The following is a 25,974-nucleotide window of genomic DNA, read 5'->3' on the forward strand; positions in this document are numbered from 1 at the left end:
TAATTCCCAGTCTATTTTGAGAATTTATAATTTTTGTATATGATTTATGCATTTTACCCAAACCAGTATCTAATACTGAATTAATGATTAACACTGTTAAATATACGTGCTAAAAATATTATAACATACTAACAAAGCAACGATATGGGCGGATTCGATAATAATCCTATCCTAGTCAGTTCCTGTCCCAGTCTGGTCGTGAACGCGCCCCATTCAGGTGACGTCACGGCTGCAGCTGTTCAGTCGGTGTGAATGTAATTTCACGGAGACCACTCGTTTTTTTCGACGGAGAAACCTAGATGTGACGACGAAAGCGACGGAGTGTTTGTTTTTTGGAAACGTTTACGGTTCTATTTTGGTCAGATGTGGACCGACGCTTAACAGAAGACGTTTGTTTGCTATCACGGCCTATCTGTTTTCAGTATCGCGCTACATCGGGTATGTCAAAACAACACAGCCAGTCAACTTTGTCGGATTTTAGTAACGTAGACCTTTAACAGTGAAAAGATTAAACGAATTATTAGCATAACTGATATTGTTGCATAGCACTGTAGTGAAAATGGTTTCGCTTTGTCGTAGTTTCGCATTAGCGCGATAAACGAAGGAGTGTTGTTTTGTTCGATGTGTTTTTACATTTACACGTACCGCTAATGTTGTTTCTATTGTCTTAGAAGTGTTGTTGCATTATCTGTGTAATGTTACTAGTGAAACGTCGTGCTGGTACATTTGTTTCGAGTTAGCATTTTGGATGTGACTCACGGCCTTGTCGGCCCAGACACGCGTTCATGTAACATTAGGCCAGGAATGTGGTGTCGTCGAGCTCGGTTCAACTTTTGACTTTTAACATGATTTAATTAAGGTCGTGGAAAACTACTAAAACTTGCATGTTAGTTTGTTTCATCCAACCACCACGTCTCTGGCAAACGCATTCAGTGATTTTATTTGTATCGACTTCCTGCAGTGTCGTACTGTATTGTTTGTTTAAAAGGGGTTGAAATGCATTGTAGAAACGGTAACGTTACATGTCCTCAAACGTTTTAAATAGCACACACACTCTCCGAGGAGCATGAAACGTTTTAACTTTTGTTACATTTTCAAAGCACTGACACGTTAAGATTGATTGCTTGGATTTGTTTGTATGGACTTAAAATTATGTGAAGTATTATTGGTTATTAATTATAAGAACTTCTTTGTGTTATAATTTTTTGTTTTATTTTCAGATACTACAACCTTAAGTCAATATTTCTTATTTTTTCGCAATTATTTATATTTTTATTGTTTTTTGTACGTGAGGCATGTTGCATTACCTTAACTGGAAGATTAATATTTAATGTCTTTTATTTCACTTGAAGATAGGTGATAAAACTGAAAAAATGGTGAGACCACAATCAGGATCTCCTCGTTCCAAACACAGGTTTGATTTAGATATGTAATATTTAATTCTGATTGAACTAAGTTTATCATTATAAGTGAGACTAAAATGTTGTTTATTCTCATACAGGCCTTTCTCAGACAACTACAATAGCATGAATCATGAAGGGCGATATGGCCCCCCTTCAAGAAGCCAAAGAGGTTTCAGAGGGCCTCCTGGAAAAGCCCCTCCGAGTTGGAGAGTTCACAACAGTAGTGGATCCCAGCCCTACCCCAAGAGGCCTTCCTCACTCATGGGTGAACGCAGAGAGCGACCACACGGACAGTGGATGCAGAACCAGGATCACTTCCATCCGTATCCCAACTCGCAGGATTCACAGAGAGGCCGAAGGAGGCCATCACCACCCCGCTCAAGTCGCCCTCCCCCAGTACAGCACAGGCAATCCCCTCATACCTCTATACATGGACCGCCTAGCCACAGAGCACCAGTATTCCATGGAAACCACCCTAGACACACATCTCCATCTAGACACGGATCTTTTCATGGCCCTCCATCAGATCGACGGATTCCTTCACCTCATAATTCCTTCAGGGGTCCACAGCGACGCCCAAGCCCTCAGGATCATGACAGGAGCTGGGGTCCCACTCCCCGGGAGAGGCCTTTTGGCCGACCAGCACTTGGTGGGCACCACTGGAATGGCCCAGGAGGTTACCCTCATCCCCACAGTGGGGATTCGAGGTTCCCTGGCCCACCCCACAGAAAGCCCAGAGAATTTCATGGAAGGAGTTCATATCCAGAGAGGTACACAAATGAAGCTGTACAAGCTGGGTAATTTAATTATACAATTATGTGTTAGTTTGCGAAGTCAAGTACACACTGCAGGGTGGTGAGAGTAAATCCCAGCTGCCTTCAGCTTTTTGTCACTGTAAAGTACCACAGGATCTAATAATAAAGCCCCTAAAGTCAAACAGTCTGTCTGGAGAAAATGTAAAAACCATTTGAGGCATTTCCCACTTAAAGTAATACCACCACAGAAGTGATATGGCATTCAGTAGCCTGGGGCTGGATCTAAATTAATAGAAGTTAAGAGCTTCCACACAGCTCAAGCTGCACAAACTGGCATTATAACCAACATGTTTGTATTGTTTGTAATGGATATGTAGGTGGTCTGCAGAGAGAGATCAACGTGCACCGCATGGAGACCTTAGAAGGGATGTTCGGCGCCCCAGCATGGAATTTGCACACAGAGGAGGAGGCAGTCCACACTCTCGGCCCCCTTACAGATCACCAGCACGAAGACCTGGCCCACCCCCACCTGGCTCGTCGATCAGACCTTATCCGCTTATGCGACTACAAGACAGGCAGATTGGACGACCAATGAAGAGGAGGAATCAAGATTTCAGACGGCCGCCTCCACTTAGCAGTTTGGAGCATGGGCCGCCAAAGCGTTTCCGCAGGGAACTGTCTGTGAGACCTCTTCCTCTTCGGGGCTTCAGAGGTCGTGGTTTGACCCTTGTTGATAAGAGTCGACTGCTTAAGGCACGAAGGTTCAGAGCAGAGTCGGTGACGCAGTTCAAACTCCCACCACCAAGGCCAAGATTATCAGACAGAGTCCAGAAACCCAAGCCTCAGACAACACCAAAAAATGGCAAAGATTCTTCAGGAGTGCCACTACGCAAGATGCCACTCAAAAAGATGCCATCTTCTAGAGAGTCATCCCCCAACACCGACTCCAAGACTGCAGTTGCTGAGAGGGACTCTGAATCAAAGGTGGAATCCCGTCGCTCTGAGAGCGCACACAGGTATGGTATCACCCCTCACATTGTGGCAATGGGCGCGTGATGTTTAGAAGGTCAAGCTTCCTGTTTTACAATGGCACAACTTTCAACAAATGGGTGTCACCTGAATGATGAAATGGATGAGAGAAAAAAAGAAAATCATGCCCGTTTTCCTCATTATTTTCAACAGTATGATGTTAAACCTGTCATTGTCCAGAATACTTCTGTCCTCAACAAGAGAATGTGATAAGAGATAAGCAAGCTCTTTCAAAAGTCTTTTTTTTTAACCAAAAGTCACATGCAGTTTGTTCCATGATGCATCCTCCACATCGACTTTGATCCAAAAGGGATGATTAAAGTTTCTTTCGGTGAGGGAAATGGTTTTTAATCCTTATTCTTACGTTTTTGCTGAAGGAAAGTCTGTCATGATATACCTACAATGTTCTGCCGCAGTATGCAGCTCACTGCAGTAACGCAAGCACAAATCAATCTCACAAGTGTGGGGCATGGACAGTGCATAGGAATTTCTTGGAAAATGGAAATATTTCAATGGACTTAAATGGAGAAGAATTTTACACAGCAGAGCATTTTCAACATTGAAATACTGCTGATGTGTCTTATCAAGTTGTACCCTCTGAAGAATTGACATGATTGGCTGGATGAAGGAAACAGATTGACTCTGTGGCTGGAAATCAGATTAAGAACAAAAATAACTCCTTTTATAAAGGCATGTACATTTACCTAATAGATGTTGAAAGATTTTGTCAGCATCTAATAAGATGACCATTTTCCAAAAATGAATACCCAATAATCATAGTAACTTTTTGTAACAAGAGACCTCTTCAAGTAAGAACCACGATGAGAAAGAAGACTTGCATTCATGACAGATCAACAAAGATGGGAACACACTGAACCAGTCATCACATGGGTGGTTTTTATGAAATCTTTAAACTTTCACAAAATATGCTCTGAATTGCCATGTTGATGACTTGCAGAGACCCCTTGTACCTCTACAACTCTCTTCACTGAAATGGAGGTTGTGCTGAAGACACAATACAGATTTGTCTAGTGAAATATGGTTACCAGATACCAACCATTCATTTGTAGTCCCCTCAATAGATGTTTTGGAACAGAAGATCTGCTTAAGGATTTATATGAAGATTCATGAAGATGCATATACAGAGAAGATAATTGAAACACCAGCAATGCACAAGCAGTGTGAAGTTTCATCAAGGAGAACTGGCCAAAAATGGTACAAATCAACAACGTTCAGAAGATTCTCTCAACGCCGAATACAGAACTGCAAACCTCCATTTAAGTCAAGAAATGAGTGTTCCAGCAGGAAAAAATATTTTCAGTCTTCAATATGAGAGGATAGGTCAAGAGGAACGCATCTGGCTTGTCAACTCTGGAGAAAAAGGAAGCGCTCACCTGCTAATTGATTCACTTTTTGGAACGTAAAACCTGCATGGCGTCCTTCAGTCCACTCATTGAGTCTGCCAAGGTCTGTTATTCACATTAGCAAAAGGATGGCTGCTAAAGGCCAAGTTGAATCAGGGAAAATTATTCTACCAATTCAAACTGAACCATGGAGATGTTGGGCTTGCTTTGCTGTAAGTACCCATGTAGTTAATCCATAAATTGGTCCTTCTGCATTTACAGCAATACAATTGGGTTCATGAAGACTGTTTGAGTAATTTAGTTGAAGTGAACCGAGGAGAGAAAATGTTACACAAGGCACAAGTCTATTCCACTTTGAAATCAGATAACATTTGTGCATGCCTTTGCATTTTCTGAATGCTTGATGATTGTTTATTCAATGCTTTTGCATCCAGACCATAAGCAGCAATAGTTCACGCATTGTTGACTTCTTTTCAGCTCCTCACCGATAGACAGGCGACTTTCACGTGACCTTGTTGTGGTTTCCCATTGGGAGGCAGGCCACAAGCCCAGTACTAGTCCCAGGAACAGTGCACCTTGGAGGAATAAGGCATCCAGGAGCAAGTCTGGTAAGAGTCATAATTTTAACTGTAAATCAGGGGTGTCCAAAGTCGGTCCTGGAGGGCCGGTGTCCTGCTGACTTTAGCTCCTACTTGCTTCAATACACCTGCCTGGAAGTTTCTAGTATACGTAGTAAGAGCTTGATTAGCTGGTTCAGGTGTGTTTGATTAGGGTTAGAGCTAAACTCTCCAGGACACTGGCCGGTGTAAATAGTGGTATTGTTTCAGTTTCTAACCTTTCTTGTTCTAAATATTCTCCTTTCAGAGGAATCAGAATCTCGTGGAAATTTGACGTTGAATGAACGTTTCACCAAGCTGCAAAGTCCTCCTAGCTCCTCACAGGAACAGAAAGAAAGAAGGTAAATAAGAATCTTTCCTGCTGCTTGATCTGATCTCAGAACCTAAAAAGTTTACTTGATTGAACCATCTACTTGTTTATTTTTTATAGGTCTTCTGGAAGTCCACCAAAAACCCGGAAGCCGGTTGCATTTCAGGTGACTGAATTCTTCAGTTGTAGATTTCAGGAGATTTGGAATTAGAGAGTGCTTGTATAAGTTGATGGCATGTCTTGTTTTATTTGATTATATGAATACTTTTGTATACAGAGGCCTGGTTTCCGCCCAGCTGTTGGAGTGAAGAGGCCGTCGGCACCTGATGGAGTTATCAGGAAACCTTTGATGGTACTAAAGTGAATTCCATTGAGTCCCAAATTGAAATGCTGATAGTAATGATGATAATCATTTCAAGTAAATCAAACATTTTTTGTTATTTAAGAGTACTTTGATTCCAAGACCAACCTTCAACCAGAAGTCCGTCTTCAAAAAGAGTCAGAGTATCATGTCAAAATACAAGAACTTGCAGACACTGCGGCATAAAGTGCCCCATCAGCGTCAAGCCACTAGCTATCGCCGGTGGTGATCCAGAACGGTTCGTCCCAAATCACACACTTCGATATAAATATTTTTTCCTTTATCAGTAATTTTATATTAATTTCATTATTAACTGCCAAATTATCCAAACTAGTCATCAAATCTGCTAGTGTACTTGTGTTTTCAACGTTATTAATAATTATAATACATATATATATTTTTTTTTGCAGATTTCATTAGGTGAGGCGAGTGTCCAGAGTTGAGCGTCTCTCCAGAGCTGCCCATCTTCCTCACCTGACATTTTTGCTGTATGATAGTTTGAGCTAATCTCTGTAAAAACCACAAAGATCACCAAAGTATTTTCGTTTCTTCTGTAGCAATGTTTTTTGTTTTGTTGGCGTGCTATAGAGGTCAATTGAATCGTCTCGACTTGTGCATTAGTCTTATCAGAGTTTGGAAAAACAGAGACTAGTTGCTTTTTCTTTTGTAATTTAAATTTAACCTGTACAAATATATGTACTTTTTGCCATAATTTTGTGAAAATATTATTTTTTAGCTTTGGTTAGAATAGTGTTTTTTTCACATGTAGTCGTAGCTCAAACATCAGTGTCTAAATAGCTGCTTTTTGAAAGTGACTGTTAAAAGACGCGTATCATGCGACCTGATCCCTGCTGAATGATGTACAAAGACTAGCTTTCATTTGATGAAGAGTTTTGAGAGTTTTTGTTGAGCTCCATGTGCTGATAAATGACGTCCCTGAAGAGTTTTGTTTGTGCAGCTCATAAAACACCTGTACATTCTTTGTAATCAGATACTTTGAATAAAACTGGAGTTGTCAGATACCTTCAAATCAAAATCATTATTTTAAACACTAACCAAAATATGCCTGCCACATGCATTTCAGACATCCTGCAGTCTCGAACTGGTTTTTTATACAGCAGTGATGGTAGCTATTCTCGTGTTTAATACAGTAGTGCTCTGTCCTGTTTCTAGAGTTACCTTTCGTGCAGAATCAGGTGCCAACCCTGCTCAAACATGCCGATCTGTAATTAGCAAGTATTTCTGAACATTAATGTGGTTCAGGTTTGTTTGATCAAAGGTGGAGTGATCTTTGCGGGAATGTAGTTCCTGAAAAACAGGCTTGGGCACCCCAGTTTTGTGTAAAGGTGATAATTCTCTGAGGATCATGACTTATCCTAATAGGCAGGATTTCTACAGAACTCATAGGGAAAGGCCAAGTACACATGTATCAGGGAATCTGCAGGGTTTTAAATCTCAAAAACAAAATTTTAGGCTTTAAAAAGTCTTAATTTTACTGAAATATTGTAGGTCTTAAATCTATTTTGAACAGGTCATAATTTTCCTTTGTTATCTATAGCTATCCAATCAGGCAAACGCCAATACAATCACCAACAAAACATCTAAATAAAACTTTGAACTTTTTAAGAATGCTATTTTAACTTTTTACCATAATGGTTTATTTATTTGTTCTACAATAACCCTTGTTTAACAGTTCTCCATTTATTTATTTTAATATTTTGCTTAGAATGAACTAAAATATTCTAAGTGCATTAAATTATTTAAAGTTTGATAGGGCAAAATCTTTTTTTAATAGGGCAATTTGAAAAACTCAGTGTTTTATCCCTGTATGAGTTTAAAATTTAATTAATAATGCTCTTAAAGTCCTAAATTTAACTTGCTGGAACCTGCAGCAACCCTGTGAATGTTAGAAGGTGATAATGTTAAAGCCTTAAACCACAGGTCAAATCCATTTTCTGGAGGGCTGCAGCTCTGCGCAGTTTAGTTCCAACCTTGATTAAACACCTGATCAAACTTATTGAGTAAAAACCTACAGGTGAGTGTGTTGAAGCAGGGATGGAACTGTGCGGGGCTTGCGGCCCTCCAGGAACAGAATTTGACACCCCTGCCTTTAACCATTATTAAATGGATATTGCTGACGAGCTTAAGCCCGTCATGTTTCTACTCTCTGAGGTACTGTGCATTATATTTTATTGAAACATTACATCCAGATGCACAATAAATAGGTTCCTATTAACATGTTACTTTATGTAATATATATATATATATATATAATAAATAAATGTTTTCTCAAACTGACTGGCCATCTCAGCAAAAACATTTAAAATGTCAGTTTAAATTTGTATGAAAAATGTAGTTGAATATTTGTAAAAGTAATACAAACACTTTGATAAGAATTTGTTATTTTTAAATATAAAATTGATAATGAACATTTACATTATTTTAAACATTCACAGCTTATGTACTCTTTTTTTTTTAACTTGTGAAATTGACACATTTGCAAAAGTGACAATTATAGCACTATTGGTATTTATTGCAACCTAAATTACCAACAATAATACATGTTAACAAATATCAGTAAATTAACAGTTATGAAAAACAATCTGAGCTAGGGATTTTCTCTACTGAGTGAAGCCTGCAGCCACTGCTCTTTTGAGTCACTGTTTAAAAATTGCTAAAAGTAGCCAAATGAATGTTAAAAATAGCTAAATTTGTTGCTAGGTGCTTTTTGAATAAAAGTTGCAAGGGAAATATGAAAAGTTGCTAAATCTAGCAACAAAATTGGTAAATTGGCAACACTGGTTGTGTATGTGTCCATATTTAACAGCCTTGAGCTATGGTGGATTGTGTGTGATGAACGAAAAAATATAAATAAGCAGTGAAGAACACATATACTGTATAATGGGAATATATTTCCTCACTATGAATGGATTACAGATGAGCCTTCATGTATTTACAAGACTTCCAAATACGAGTTTGTAATTCCATTATGCAGTATTACAGAAATGTTAAGAATAAGTTTAATATTAAATTGGACAAGCATGATTTTCCATAAATTTCCTTAAATTTATATTAGTTGCAAATTATTAATTATGTGGTCATTTAAAAACCCTGTAAGGCTTTGCGCAACAAATTAGATGCATTAACACTTGCTTAATACTTGCATACATCAGCTTCAGTTGCTAAATAATGCACATGAGGGTTTTTAATTATATTCCCTACCTCAGAGTATATACAGGAATCAGAGAGTGAAATTCAATACTTTTTAGGCTCTTTCCATACACTTTAAAACCTTCTAACTACTTTAGGTTTCAACTGGAAACACTGGTGATATTTGAACTTACAGCATAGGTCTTAAACTCAGTTCCTGGAGGGTTGCAGCTCTGCAGTTTTGCTCCAACCCTAATCAAATGTAACTGATCCAACTTATGAAGGTGTTCATGACTTTTGAACACCTCATTTATTTGGATCAGCTGTGTTTGATTAGGGTTGGAACAAAACTACAGAGCTTTGGCCCTCCAGGAATTGAGTTTAAGACCTATGATTTACAGTATATTTACTAAATATTAACGCAAGACACTAATCCAAAACTAAACATTATTTATATACTGAACACAAATCTATTAAATGTAGCTAATGCAGCAGGTTGGCGCCTTTAGAACTGCAGAAATGATGGTTGCCTTGGTTGATGTCGTGATCAAAGCAGCATGATGTCAAGTCTAGTCAGACTTCATAAACTACACCGCATCCTGATATTCACAGATTGCATGATCAAAACTGAACTAAAATTGAATACCTTGCAAAATAGCATTTAAGACTTTTTAATACTTTTTAAGAGTCTTAATTTTTTCTACATTGACTTAACTTTTAATACTTTTTAAGAGCCCACAGACGCCCTGTAGCTTTGAAAGTTGGTGTTAATAAGGAAAATAGTAATTGTCTCAATTATTTTGTAAAATTCTTTATGTTGCTTTAAAGCAACACATAAAACATACCAGTGAACTGAATAACGAGCAGCATACAATTTAATGAAAAAGATTTAATATGTCTTAATAATATAACACAAACTCAGACAATCTGCAGCAGGTTGTATATTTAATCCATCTGACCAAAAAGAAACAACAACAACAACAATGGAGACTTAAGCAGATTATGGATGCAATTGTTGCTTAGTTCTATTAGTCATTACTGCAGTAAGCATCTTAACGGACTTTATTCCTCTCTGGTTTTGATCTTCAGTAAAGTTACGCTTGAGCCTCTTTCATTACATCATCTTTCTGCTGGAAGTAGTCTCTAAACCAGGCGATATGCTCCTGTTTCTGTTGAACTGTGAGGTGATGATTCTTTGAGAGGCCTGTGATTACAAGCTCCATGAAGTGCCTGACTGGACCCTGCCGGGGAAACGATTCCAGGTGCTTCTCCAGGAACACGTGCTCATGGAAGGGTACGCTCGCCTCCTCATCCAGACCTGAGGAAAATTGCATGATATGTGAAAAGACAAAAAGTGCGTCTCAATCAGGGGTCGCCTGGTGATTTCCAAAAATCTATTTATTTTTATTAAACCATTTTTTATCCATAACCTACTGAAGAGGAAATTAGTCGTTTATGCCATATACTATATAGTTACTATTGTAGCTTATAGTTACTAGTTCTATAGGATTGCGACCCCTGGGGTAATTACATTATATTAAAGACACAGCAATAGCGTCAGATGCAGCAGATTAATTTTATAACACCAAGTTAAACTTTATGGCCCATTTACAGCACTGACATAGATGTCCATTGGTGTGTGTGTGTGTGTGCGCCATTGCATGCAAGGTTTCTGTATTTATAACCACCTCAGAGGAAATTGGGGGTAATTGTTATTTTGGGGGTCGCGGCCTGAAAAGTTTGGCAATGCCTGGTTTTCATGAATTTGTGCACTGGTAGGGATGAGCTTGGTTCACTAGTGTAATGGAAATTCATTTATATTCATTTTTCAGATTTATATGCATTTTCTATATTGCTTAACTTTACTGTGCGTGACTACCCTGTTTTTGTCCTTCATCCTATGCTTGTATCATGAAAGGTTGAGACACCCGATGTAAACATGGTATGGTTTGTAAGTGGCATGGATCAGAGCGGAGAGACAGCTAACGTAAACATGGTATGGCCTGATTAGAAGTGACCTCGTAAGCAGTACAAGAGAGAAACCAGACATAAGGGAGAGCACACTCTGTTTTCAGGGTCCCATTCTGCAGAAACTGTCGTTGCTGTATGATTGTGACCTTCTTTGCAAAGAATAAAAGCTTAAAAGACACTTTGGGTAAGAATTTGTCTTCTTGAACACTGAGAGAGCCTCGTTAAAGAAAATTGCCCCTACAATTTGGTGTCAGAATAGCGGGATGTCTTAGAGGAACTTTTCCGGACCCTGCGGACGATGACTGATCATCCTGGGACTTCGTGTCACACCCCTGCCTCGCTCGGTTGAGAGGCCGACCACCAGGCTCGGAGAGGAACCCCACTGACATCTGGGAAAAAGAACTCAAGTGGCATCTGAACTCTCTGGTAAGAGACAAATTCTTTGTTTAATAAATGAGATTTGAGTAGCTTTTGGCCTTTTTTGGGCAGTCAAAACATTTTCACTGTGATTTGGGCCATCACTATGCTGGTACTTCTGTCTCTGAGGGATAGTAGCGTGATTAAAGCAATTGAGATCTGACATCAGGCAGGGATCAAGACCTTTTTAAAAGTGAGATCTGGTGTTTGGCTGAGATCAAGACCTTAAGTAAGTGAGATCTGGCGCCTGACTAAGATCAAGACCTTTTTAACATGTTTGGCTAGCTAACTGCAATTTACTCCCAGAAGGGGGTTGAAATCAGGGGCTGTGCAATTTACTTCTAAAAGGAGGTTGAAATTGGGGGGCACGCAATTAAAGCTGGATAGATTAACCTTTTGATTTTAGGTGAAAAGTCGAAATCTGTTGGAGACGTCCAACAGATTAATAGGTACCAAAAAAGTAAAAAGAGAGGGGTATCGCCAGCATGGGGGAGTCCAAAATTAAGGTGAGAAAATATGATACACGTATTTTGAAATATGGGAAAAAATTATATGGAAAAAGAAGGGAAAAAAGGCATGCAAGATATAGGAAAACCACTAAAGTATCACAAGTTTCTGAGGGAAAGAAAATGTTGAGTGTTATTAGGTTAAACATAATGAAAGAGTTGATTCAGAAGGCAGAAGGAAAAGCAGATTGTTGTTGCGAAAGGCATGTGTGTGCGTCGTGGGGAGACACTGTTGATTGTTGGCTCAGGAAGGCAGATAAGAGGCAAAGAGGAAAATGCTGCAGAGGCAGCTGGGAAAAGGATGAAGGAGATAAAGTGAAGGAAAAAGCAAATGAAAAATGTTAAAGTGAGAATGAAAGAGTAATTAGCGCTACTAATCCTTTCTATACATCTGTTTCCATACATGTATCGCCGTACCATCACTATCCCATGGCTGAGCTGCGAGGCCTGAGAACTGACCCAGACCTCAACTGCTACTGTCCCATAAGACCTCCGACCGCACCAACGAATTCCCACCTCGAGCGAGTGGAGGATATCTGTTTGAACTGGAGAAATGGACGTTTAACAGACATTCTGTTGTGTGCTCAACATGCTGAAGACAAGCTGACAGCGAGCTGCACATGGCTCTGGTACAAGTGGCCGAAGATCCAACCAAGACCTGACAACCTAAGACATCGCAAGTTCAAAGGCCACAAAGGTGTCAAGGGTGAGAAAGATACCAGAAGATGGAGAAACTGGAATGTGACGGATGGCGATGAAACCTGCAGAGCCTGTGGTGCATGTGACGAAAAACTGTACCAAATGTCTGCACTTGCCACTTAGATGGACTTTTGGTCAAGAATTGACCTGAAAGGCGCAAATCAACAACGAGGAGCTGATGTGTGGAGAGGGAAAAGCAGAACGGAGTGGGTCTGGGCAAGCAGCCCAAGCGGTAAAAGGAAGTGAACATTTTTTACAAACAAGTTTAAATGCAGACACATTGTATACACACATATACACATACACTGACATACTTTTAGCTCTCTGCAATGAAGACAAAGCTTGCATTTCCCACTGTAATTTTGATCACAGTAAAGTTGATCATTTTTCTGATGAAATGGCATTGTTCTTTAATAACGAAGCCTTTTTAAATATGCCAAAATACTCTATGATGATTAAGTACATTGGTTGAGTTTCTAGCTGATAGTGGAGCTAGCAGATCTTGCATACGACCATGTGACCTACAGTGTGAAATACCTTTAACAAACAAACTTCACGAGTCTCTGTCTGCATCTGGTCATACAGTGATTGAGCAATTTACAGCTCCGCTGATTTGTGAGACAGAGGGGGGCAACGTTTTCAACCACGCATTTTGTTTGTTTGCCAAAATGTCTCATACCACTTTTTGAAAGGGATATTTTGTATAAATTAAACTTAGTTCTAACAGCAGACTCCTTAGTTGTGAGAGTGGAAGAAGGAGAGGAGTTTTGTTGTTTGCTATTTGAATCATAAACACAACAGTGGGCTTATGAATGGCTGACTGAAAACAATGAATGGGCTGATTTAATCTGCAAATTGGCTAAAGATCGAGTAAAAACTTTTGACATTAATATAGTGTCTCCTGGTGAACTGCATTGTACGTCATTGTCGTAATTTACAGATGATGAATTTGAGAAAACTTGGTTTAAGAGAAGTGAATAAAACTTCAGAAAAGATGTACTGAACAGAAAGTTTGTGTGTAATATCTGTGTCTGATTGAGAAGCAGCGTCCACTTTATCTTATGTCAGAACAGGCTGTATCACTGTGTGGAGTCGGGCTAGTTTGTGAAATTATGCGTTGAAGCCGGAGACTGTGAGAGCAGAGAGGGTGGGGTATAATGGAGCGAGCACTTGAAAGCGTTCAGGTGTGACTGTGTAAATGAAATAGATAATTCAAGAACTGTGACTGCTATTGACAAACTTTGTGTAAAGAATTCTTGCATGGTAGTCTTTAACACAGCAGACATACAACCGGCTTTAGCAAAAATGCCAAATGAATTGTGGGGGTAAAAGCAAATATGATGTTGGTTTGATTAAAGCTTGTGATCCAGTGACAATCACTGCAAAATCTGATTACAGACCTTGCCAACAACAATATCCTTTGAAAAAGAAGCCATTGATGGCATTACCCCAGTATTTAAAGCTTTACTGGAACAGGGTGTTATCGTGCCATGTAACAATTCTGAGGTTCGCACCCCTATTTTTCCTGTAAAAAATATAAGGGATACCGACAGAATGGCAGCTGCCAAACAAAATGCTCCATTAGTTCCTAATCCGTACACGATTTTGTCACAAATTCCCGAAAAATCCCAATTTTATTCAGTGGTTGATCTGGCAAATGCATTTTTCCGCGTACCAGCGGACAAAGATAGCCAGTTTTGGTTTGCAATCAATTTCAATGGCAAAGGCTACACCTTTACACGTTTGTGTCAGGGTTTCACAGCATTTCCAACTTTGTACAATGAGGCGTTGTTAAAAAGTTTGAAACCTTTGGCCCTGACAGCTGGAACTGCTTTGTTACAGTATGTTGATGACCTGTTGATATGTGCTGAAAATGTGTGAATGACACTGTGTCTATCCTTAAGCTGCGGAGGGCCACAAGGTCAGTTTGGCAAAACTACAATTTGTTAAACAAAAAGTAACATTTTTGGGGCACGTCCATACCTCACAAAGCAAATCTCTGTCTGAAAAAAGAGTGAGTGGTATAAAAAAAAATGTACCAAAACCACTTACAAAAAAACAGATGTTGTCCTTTTTGGGAATGTGCTCATACTGTCGTACATTTATTCCAAATTATGCAATTTTGAACAGCCCCTGAGAGCCCCTAACTTTAGGGAAGGGGATCAAATTTACAGATAAGCTAACCTGGACAACAGAGGCAGAACAGGCATTTGTAAACAAGAAAATACAAATGGCTGGGGTGCCTACTTTAGTCTTACCAGTTTGAACAAAACCATTCGTTCAGATGGTAGATGAAAAGAGTGGATTTATGACGTTATTACTCTTACAGGACCATGGAGGTAGGCTGCGACCTGCGGCCTAAATTTTAAAGCAAACTTGACCCTGTATTAGTAGGCCTGCCACGTTGCTTAAGAGCAGTGGCAGCTGTGGAAAAATACTGATGGTGCCGCATGCAGTGTCCATGACACTCCAAGTACAAAAAATATCGCTTTTGTCAACAGCTCGCTGGCTGAGATATCACACTATCTTGTTAGATATGCCAAATGTGACTGTTAAACAATGTACAGGGTTTAATGCGGCTACTCTTCTTCCTACTGAGAAAGATGGGGAGGAGCATCATTGTTGTTTAACAGCCCTCAAGCAGGTGTGTACACCACGACCTGACCTCTCGGACGAATCACTTGAAAATTGAGACAATGTCCTCTTTGTGGATGGTTCGGCATTTAAAAATCCACAAACAGGCCAGAATAAAGTTGGTTACACTTTGACAACTGAATTTGCTGTGGTGACCTCTGGGAAATTACCAGGGCATTATTTTGCACAGGCCGTAGAGCTTGTGGTGTTGACAGAAGCATGTAAACTGATGACAGAAAAGGAAGTCACAATTTATACTGATTCAAGATATGCGTTTGGGGTAGCTGATGATTTTGGGGCTCTGTGGAAACAGAAAACTTCTAAAATCTGATAGTCGATCAATACTCCATGCTCCTTTAGTGGCTGCACTACCGGACTCAATTTTATTAACTGATAAAGTGGCTATTTGTAAATACGCATCGCATCCTAATAACTAAGATTCTCTATCTGTAAGTAACTCCAGGACAGTACAATGAGGCGTTGTTAAAAAGTTTGAAACCTTTGGCCCTGACAGCTGGAACTGCTTTGTTACAGTATGTTGATGACCTGTTGATATGTGCTGAAAATGTGTGAATGACACTGTGTCTATCCTTAAGCTGCGCAGGGCCACAAGGTCAGTTTGGCAAAACTACAATTTGTTAAATAAAAAGTAACATTTTTGGGGCACGTCCATACCTCACAAAGCAAATCTCTGTCTGAAAAAAGAGTGAAAGCAGCAAAAGTGGCAGCGTCCCGTGACGAGAGTTCTGAATTTACTTTGCTATCTGCTGACAATAACAACGATGTCTATTCTTTTTTACAGGATTTGCAAACATTTGCGACAGGGACTGGAGAAAAACATATGGAGACAGTCTGGCTGTGTGATGAAAGATAATGTGTGGAAGTGTGCTGAGGGCAAGGCTTGTTTACCAAAACATTTTTTCCAACATTTTGCGAAATTGACTCAAGGTAAAGATCATGCGTCAAAGACAGGAATGGTTACGCAAATGAGAGAACTGTGGTTCACAAAGGGGTTCACCACATTTGCAGGCAATTTTTGTAGACAAGGTGTAATTTGCAATACACATAATGTGGCCAGAGCGATAAAAGTTCCACTGACATCTCACCCACCTCCAACAGGGCCCTATGAATATTTGATGATGGATTTCATTGAATTGTCCCCATTTAATGGAAAGAGGTATTGTTTTGTGATGGTTGACGTGGTCAAAATGGGTTGAAGTTTTTCCAACCTCAAAACAAGATTAAGCAGCGGTAGCAAAAGCGTTACCGACTGAAATTTTACCAAGATGGGGAATTCCACGAAAAATAAGTTCAGATAATGGTACTCATTTTGTTAATGAAGCAATCAAACAAGTGGGCCAGTATTTGAGAATTGATTTGAGAACACATTGCAGTTACCATCCAGCTTCAGGTGGAGCAGTTGAAAGAGAAAATAGTACACTGAAAAACAAATTGGCAAAATGTTGTGAAGACACAGAACTTACATGGGTTCAAGCTCTACCCATTGTCCTGCTGTATATGAGAATGAGAAAAAGAACAAAAATGAATTGGAGCCTGTTTGAAATTCTCTTTGGTAAACCACCGCATGTAGGTGTGAATGGGGGAAAACAGTAGCTGCCCTCGGCAGATGTGTGTGAGAATGACACGTTGAATTATTGTAAAAAAATGTCTTATGTGTTGTCCGATGTTTGTGTACAGTTAAAGGCTGCACAGGGAAAGGCTGCAGAGAGACCGCTGCACAGTTTGAGGCCTGGCAATTTCATGGTGATCCCAGACCTAAGGAGGAGGAGCTGGAGACCGAAGCGCTGGTTGGGTCTGTTCCAAGTGCTACTGGCCACTGAAACAGTGGTGAAGGTCACAGAGCGGGCAACGTGGGTTCATGCTGGACACGGCAGGAAAATTCCATCACCTGAAGAGAAAACAGCGTAGGAGTGGAAGAGAAAAGGAGGCTTTGAAACTGTATGAAGAAAACAGCAGGCTGCTATCTGAGTGGAACAAGGTCACAGCTGTGGAGAAACAACAACAAAGTCAAGAGGTGTGTGTGTGAAGCTGCAACTTTTAACACCAACAGAAGCACAGACCGGCAAAAGAGGGAGCAAGAAAAGAGAGGTGAATTGCTGTGCTTGAAAATCAAAGCTGAAGAGGGAGGAGAAATTACATTGCTATTCATTCCATGTGCATGGAATATGTGGTCTGAGGAGAACAAAACTGGCATTGCTGCTAGTGTCACCTAGAATTTACCTGATTCCAGTAAACCATTTCTGACACTGTAGCCTAGATGAGAATGGCCGTAAAAGTGCCTAAGCGAGCTAGTAGTTCATGGCTAGACTGGTTTGTCATTCAAATGGGGAGATTGGATTTATTCGGCCTGTACTGTAGTGTTACCTGTACTGGGGATAAGTCTAATGATATTATGCTGTTGGCCGTGTATATTTCGATTTGTATGATAATCAGTAAATAGACTAGTTACAGCGCCAACATCACATCAGATAGTGAAAATGACTGTATGAAGGGGGTATGAACATTGACATGGGTGATGATTTAGACTATGACTAAAGACTATGACTTTGATGATAGCGACAGCTATGTGGACATAGAAAAACCGTAAACAATTTAAGAGTAAAATTAGGTGACCTTTTGAGAATGAAAAGACTATTTGCTTGCTCATATGTATTTTCGGCCTGTCCAAACAAAAACTGCATGAGTTGATGTGTTCTGTAATTGATGTTAAAGGAGTGATCATTTACATGAAAATCGAGAGAAGAGTGTAAATGTGGCGTATGTTTAAGAGTACAGTAACAACAACGTGTTCCTAACTAATGATTTAGAGTATTAGTGATTTGTAACTGATTGAGGAAATGTTTTGCAGAATGTATTATGCGTATGACACAACAATAATGTAAAATTAACAGCCAATTTCTGTGATTTGAACCTCTGTGGGGTGACTGAGGGTCTGATTTCAGTCAGGAGTGCAATAACAGTGATTATTCGTTTAGCCTAGCTCCCAGGAAAGAGGGATGTTTTGAAAAATAAATCTTAATGGGGAAACATTGATGTTTGAACATCTCTAGTGTATATGATGTGTGCAGAAACCTGTTAAATGATTAACAACACGAGTATGCACATTAAATCAAAATTATTTGATTGCTTCATCCACCAGTAACCTTTTCAAGAATTACACAATCTCTGCTAGATTGTTCTTAACCTGCTGGTTCGGGTTAAATATAAATAAATAGCAGGGTTTTTTTTAGAAAAACTTCTCCGGTTTATGTTGAATGGGGTGGTTTACATAATTTATGTTTCATGCGTCTGAACTTTTTCTAAGGGACCATACAGAGCATCAATGGGCCCTGATTTTCATGGTACATTGAGGGACATTTTAAGCCATGAACATTCAGTGCACTCAAACATTGTTGCTTTTGAGGCAGCCCTTAAAACGGCTGACTTCTCAATAATTGCCCTAACCATTGAACATGGGAGGTGACTAAGATGCAGCCAAAGTTAGGGTGCAGGGAGCTGGAGCCTGTTCTTAAACTGAAACTCACCAGCCTCATTGTTGATTGGGTATTGCCAGAGTTTGCCCTCTTTGGTCCACTGCATCATCTCCTCAAAGCCATTACGAGGCATCTGATTTGTCGACTGAACAATTTGATTCGCTAAATCAATATCCCAAAGGGTCGGGCCTAATGTTCAGAGCAGGACAAAATAAGTAAATACATACACAAATATGTCAGTACTAATGTGTTTAATGCCATTAACGGAACGTCTTACCCATTTCTGACGATTCTTGCTCCATACCTGGAGAGAAGATGTTTAACCTCTTGCCAGTGAAGGAGTTCTTCCTTTGAAACAAAGCAATACACACAGTAAGTGGCTTTTTTTCCACTACACACATGTATACAAATATATACACACACACACACACATAAAAAATCTTAAATTAACTTCACCAAAAAAATTAATAAAATACAAGGTTGCCAAACATATTCTCTCAATGAGTATGTTTATATGGACACCAATAATCTAATTTAAATATGATTAAGACAATACTCTAATTAAGAATCTACCATGTAAACAGTGATTTTTGATTAACTAAATCAGATTAAGGTCATAATAAAACTAAATAGAAATCGAATGAAGGGCATGAAATGTTGCGGAATGAAAGTGAAAGTGCCAAACTGCAGTTAAAGTCAACAAATAAAACGAACACCTAAATTACATGAAACTCCAGAGGAAATGTGGATAGCGTGGTGATGTAATGATGTAAACACCTTAATCATAGTATTGTCTTATTCAGATTAATGCATATAATTCAATTACTGATCCATAACCTCTATAATTACATGAATGTTAAATTATGAATAGTTATATTGTGGTTGTGGAGAAAGCCAGCCATTACCCCATTTCTTTTCAAAAATCTGTTTTTGTCATCAGAGTGCATGTATAGATAACTTTATTAATTACCTTCTGTGAATTCCATTCATCAGTTCACTGGTAATGCTTCTGTCTTCTGTATAGCCCTGTCCGTCATCATCAAAGCGGATCTGATTGCTGGGCCTGCTGTTTGATCTGCCCATCTGCCTTTTCCCAACTTTCATATCAGCAATTATGTCTCTGAAAGTAAAGATTGAGATTATCACATAAAAGCTTCAACAAATGGATGAATATTTCACTTTGTCCTATTTAAAGATTTCATACATTTAAATATGAATATATATATTTTTATCAACAAATATAATCCTACTTCATGTTTTTCCAATGCAATTCTTTATCCATATTTTGTCACAGATTTAATGGGATAGTTCACTCAAAAATGACACAATTCTGTCATCCTTTATTCATCCTCCACTTGTTCCAAACCAGTTCGACTGTCTTACTTCTACTGAACAGAAAGGAGAGTGTCAAAATTAATTGTTTCTTCAGTGCACCGCGATGCAGATGCAGACAATTTGGTATCGGTTCAGTATTAGATCCTAACCAGTTATTACATACTGACGTCCTTTATCACATATACGCTATACTGCAGTAGCTTACTATGGTGAGGGAGGCGAGCGCAAGTAATTAAAACACTCCAACTTCTTAAAAACGCAGAAACTATTCACTGCGTGTGCGTTTGCTGGACAGTCTTTCTCAGACACTAAAGATACAGCTTACTGTTAAGGAGAAGATGAAAGTAAACTCTAGTTCTCTCTCTCTCTCACTGTGGACCTTTGTCCTGCTGGTGTAAGGTAACTTTTCCTCTTCTCTTGGCTGTTCCAGTGATACTTCTGAATATACAAGTGCAAGTTAAGCACGTGACCAATAATAGGGGTGTCAGAACTCCCTCGACAATGCTCAGAAAGCAAGCGGGAGATTTACATTCGTTTATTTACTATAAATGCTCATGTTGTTCTGTGCATGTACTTGAGTTTTTAAAGGTACAGTTCAAAACAGGACAAAATTATATATATATATATATATATATATATATATATATATATATATATATATATATATATATATATATACATATATATATACATATATATATATATATACATATATACATATATATATACATATATACATATATATATACATATATACATATATATATATATATATATATACATATATATATATATATATATATATATATATATATACATATATACATATATATATACATATATACATATATATATATATATATATATATATATATATATATATATATATATATATATATATATATATATATATATATATATATACATACATATATATACATACATATATATATACACATACATACATACATATATATATATATATATATATATATATATATATATATATATATATATATATATATATATATACATATATATACATATATATATATATATATATATATATATATATATATATATATATATATATATATATATACATACATATATATATACATACATATATATATATACATACATATATACATACATATATATATACATACATATATATATATACATACATATATACATACATACATACATATATACATACATACATATATACATACATACATATATACATACATACATATATACATACATATATATATATATACACACATATACATATATATATATATATATATATATATATATATATATATATATATATATATATATATATATATATATATATATATATATATATATAAATTAAATATCAAATTGTGTATGCGAAGCATCGTCAAGGCATCAAGATATCAAATTGCACCAAATCGATGACATGATAATCATAACCGAACCAAACCGTAAGACCAGTGTAGGTTCACACCTCTAGAAAATATACTGAAAAATTCTGGGAAAAACAGCCATTGACTTCAATGGTATTTTTGTTCCTTCCATAAATGTGAGTGGCGGCTGCTTTTACCCAATGCTCTTCAGAAAACCTTTCTTTGTGTGCAACAGAAGAAGGAATTTTATAAAAACACTTGAGTTTCAATCAATGATGAGGTCTTTTTCATTTTTAGGGTGAAATATCACTTTAAGTTTCAAAAAATATACACACAAACAAAACTACTTCCTATAGCACCTGAAGATGAAGTCTTAAGGAGCATTATAGATAATAATGCATTAAATAACAGTCAATTTCTCGTACAAATCAATCGCTTCAAAAGACCGCAATATATCGTCAGAAGCCAGGGGTGTTAGTTTTGTTTTGCCTGTATATGTTTGTTTGAAAATTCACAAAAATGAAATTTCACTCATTATTTACTCATTTACTCATCCTCAAGTGGTCATGAATGTTTATTTCTCCTGTTGAACGCAAAAAAAGATATTTTGAAGAAAACAGAAAACCTGTAACCATTGATCCTCGGTAAGGAAAACAAATCCTACAGAATTCAATGGTTACAGGTTTTCAGCATTTCAATTTTGTGTGAACTATCCCGTCAAACAAAAATAACTGTTTGAAAAGTCAAGTGTAATTCACCAGAAACAATCATTTATTTCAAGATCAATAAAAGTATTCATTCAGAAAATAGGTTGACTTTTCATAACCCACCCTATGTTCTGTCTGTCGGCTCTCTGAGCGTCCGGTTCTGCTTCATGTTTCCTCAGCTGCTGGAGGAGCTCTGACTCCACCTGTTGGCTGTTTGGCAACGTGGACGCAGCTGCAGAAGCTGCAGCAACCAGCGCTGGATTCAAGGTCTCGCTGAAATACATGCAAAAAAAGAGAAAGCCTTCTCTTTAATTTCAGAGGTAATGAGCTATTCAGACATCACAAATGTTTATAATGTCTAAACTGAAAGCTAATCTAAACTTATTCTAGTTATTTACCTCTTAATAAATGAATACACACATGGAAGTGTCGTTATCAGACGTTTTGCTTCAGCGTTTGTGTATGAAATATGTGAGTGCTTACACTCCAATATAACAGATCTTGCTAAATAAAGCATGTATGATACTGGAAGATGAAGATGAGGTTCTTCAGAGTCCCATTAGTGGTCGCCAAATTCTATAGATCTTTACAATTATCACAATGCTAGAGAGATTGTAGATTATGTTCACATATTTTGGGAATGTCCCAAAATATAAGTGTATTGGCAGGAGGTTAAAAGGGAGATTAGAAAAGTTTTGGAATACAAAATGCACCCATTATTTTTATTTTATTTTATTTTTTGCTTGATGGCTTCCTCTGATCAGTTCAGTATGTCTTACCTATTTGTACTACATAATTACAGTGAACTGGATATGAAGACCCGCTGATCTACTTTGACAAAATGGACACAGAGGCTGAATCATATAAATAAATGACTGCAGATTTGCAGTTGAAATCAGACATTTTTTAACAGACCTGGCCATTAATTGAAACATACTTATTTGTACTTTGAAATGTTACCATGGGGCATTGTTTTAGTTATTGTCTTTATATTGGAGTTTATTTATTTAGTTATTTATCTACTTTTTAAATCATTTTTCAAGTTCTTCTTCTTATTTATTTATTATTATAATTGATCTATTAATTTTATTTATTTGATTATTTTTTTGTGAATGTAAACATTGTAAGTAAATGTTTTGTGTATACTATGTTTATAAACAGTTTAATAAAAAAAACAAGTTAAAAAAGCATGCATGACATTGTTATCATAGGCACATCAAATTATTTTTTTTACAATTTTTATTTATTATTCTGGTTTTTAGAACACTAATTGAAAATATTCAAACTGTTTTATTGGCAGTGACATTCATCACAGCACCAAATGCTTTAAGACTTAAAGGGATAGTCCACCTAAAAATGAAAGATTACTCCCTCTCGCTCATTTTTTTCTTCTGTTGAACACAAAAGAAGAAGCTATGAAGAATGCTGAAAACCTGTAAACACTGACTTCCATAGTATTTGTTTTCCTCCTATGGAAGTCAATGGTTACAGGTTTTCAGCATTCTTCAAAACTTCTTCTCTTAAGTTTAACAGTCGAAAAAAAACTCCACCAGGTCTGAACCAAGTGAAGGGTGAGAAAATGATGACAGGGTATTCAGTTTGGGGTGTACTATCCCTTTAATTGGTCATTTTTTCGAATAAATGTTTAATTTTCTCAACGGCATGCCCCAGATATTGACTAAAAATATTCTGATTCGCTATAGCACACTTTACAATGAAGGTCATGAAATAAAGCAATGCAACTAAACTGATGAAATAAAACATATATACATGTTGTACATTATAGAGTGTTATGTTTTAATTAAAAGGTCTATAAAGGTTTTTGTTTTTAAACTGAAATGCTGATTATAATAAATCTACTTGTAAAGCACTTATTACTCTTAGATAATAGTAATTTTTAAGAAATCTAAACAAACTGTCTTGTTTAATGAAACTAATAACTATTAGAGTTGAGTTATATTTTGTTAAACTCACATTAACATAACATACCTAACAAATGTAGCTATTTCTCAAGCTATTTCTTAGTTCAAAATAGGTTAGTTAATGCAGTAGTTGTAATAATGCTACATATCATAATGAAAGCTTCATTAATTACCTTAACAAAAAAAAAATGATACCGTAACATGTGACCCTCGACCACAAACCTTTATGTTGCAATAGTAAAAAATACATTTTACGAGTCAAAATAATATATTTTTTTCTTTGTAAAAAAAAATCTGACATTTTGTACTTTTTCTACTGTAAATATATCAAAACTTAATTTTGTGGTCCAGGGTCACATACAGTTCAAGTCAGAATTATTAGCCCCCTTTGGATTTTTTTCCCTTTTTTTTCTTATTTCCCAAATTATGTTTAACAGAGCAAGGAAATTTTCACAGTATGTCTGATAATATTTTTTCTTCAAGAGAAAGTCTTATTTTTTATTTCGGCTAGAATAAAAGCAGTTTTAAATTTAAAAAAAAAAACAATTTTGGGACAAAATTATTAGCCCCTTTAAGCATTTTTTTTTATAATCTGCAGAACAAACCATCGTTATAGAATAACTTGCCTAATTACCCTAACCTGCCTAGTTAACCTAATTAACCTAGTTAAGCCTTTAAATGTCACTTTAAGCTGTATAGAAGTGCCTTGAAAAATATCAAATAAAATATTATTTACTGTCATCATGGCAAAGATAAAATAAATCAGTTATTAGAGATGAGTTAATAAAACTATTATGTTTAGAAATGTGTTGAAACAATCTTCCCTCCATTAAACAGAAATTTGGAAAAAAGAAATAAACAGGGGGGCTAATAAGTCAAAGGGGGTAATAATTCTGACTTCAACTGTATGTGTATTTGTATAACTCACCGCTGTTTCGAACCCTCAGCCATGGCATCCTGAAACATGCTCTGTGTGCTTTCCATTTGGTCTGTGCTGGGTTTTTCACTGATTCGAGGAAACCTTGGGGGTCTCACTTTACGCACAGTAGTGACATCCACCTTCATTGCCCCAAGCAGCTCCAGAAGACTCTCCTTCCCAGTTTTCTCTTTTTCAGGTTTCTTGATTTCCTTAGGTTTCAACTCTACTTCAGTCTCTAGTTCTGATGTCAAAGCTGTATTTGATATATCCGGGCCCTTTTTAATTTCTGTGTTCCTCTGGCCATCAGTGCCAACTTCAGCTTTAGCCTCATTCTCTTCTCGTCTCTTTTCTTTGTCATCTGACAGGGATGTGGAGCTCTCTTTATTGTCACTAAAACAGATGCTACTGGTTCCTAATGGCCTGTGGCTTGTTGAACCTGTGGTCCTGAAAACAGTTTGTTTATATTTATATAAATAAATACATGTGCTGAAATGAACATTTATACACGTATTAGACATGACATAAACATGTTCAATACAATGAAAATATACATGTCAATCAAGCACTTTTTAATTCTGATATGTGCGTTATTTAGTTTTAAGATCACTTTAAGATTTGCAGATACCAATAACCAAAATAAAATACTAGTCTGACCATCAAATCTGTCATCAGTCAGTTTCGTAAATCTGCAACTTACCAAAACGTGTGAGCAAAACCCTCATTTTCTTTACATTTTACGGAGGGTGTTCGTGTCTTCTGTGCATGAATTAATCCATTTCGAACCTGATGTATATTTATTAACAATCTTCTGTACATATTTGCCCCTCTTACAAGACCTCAATGTCGTCCATGCACGTTTCCCTGTGCAGCGCTGACAACTGTCCGACCGGCGCCGGAGACGTATACAAGTTCCGGGCTTTTTCTTGAATCCACTAATGTGAATTTACTAATTTATCATTTTTAAAAGTATTTCAATTTTGCGAC

The 25,974-nt window shown here is 37.2% G+C and overlaps 2 protein-coding genes across 4 annotated transcripts; one reads left to right on the top strand and one right to left on the bottom strand.

The window, feature by feature from the left end:
• Positions 1-213: 213 nt before the first annotated feature.
• si:ch211-114c12.2 lies at positions 214-6,869 on the top strand. 3 transcript variants are annotated; one of them, NM_001002300.1, is given in 10 exon segments: positions 214-438; positions 1,353-1,414; positions 1,502-2,173; positions 2,536-3,174; positions 5,029-5,159; positions 5,416-5,509; positions 5,599-5,644; positions 5,756-5,830; positions 5,925-6,077; positions 6,250-6,869. In NM_001002300.1, coding segments are annotated over 8 exon segments (1,842 nt in total). In that variant the 5' UTR covers positions 214-438; positions 1,353-1,373; the 3' UTR covers positions 6,069-6,077; positions 6,250-6,869.
• Positions 6,870-10,083: 3,214 nt separating this feature from the next.
• mrps31 (mitochondrial ribosomal protein S31) lies at positions 10,084-25,806 on the bottom strand. Its single transcript, NM_001128328.1, has 7 exons — positions 25,688-25,806; positions 25,000-25,434; positions 22,273-22,422; positions 19,681-19,830; positions 18,988-19,058; positions 18,762-18,899; positions 10,084-10,307 (listed from the first exon to the last, which is right to left on the bottom strand). Exons 1-7 carry the CDS (start codon positions 25,804-25,806, stop codon positions 10,084-10,086), a joined length of 1,287 nt encoding a protein of 428 aa, NP_001121800.1.
• Between the last annotated feature and the right edge of the window lie 168 nt (positions 25,807-25,974).

The sequence above is a fragment of the Danio rerio genome, chromosome 5 (assembly GCF_049306965.1).
Source record: "Danio rerio strain Tuebingen ecotype United States chromosome 5, GRCz12tu, whole genome shotgun sequence".
NCBI classification, from domain to species: domain Eukaryota; kingdom Metazoa; phylum Chordata; class Actinopteri; order Cypriniformes; family Danionidae; genus Danio; species Danio rerio.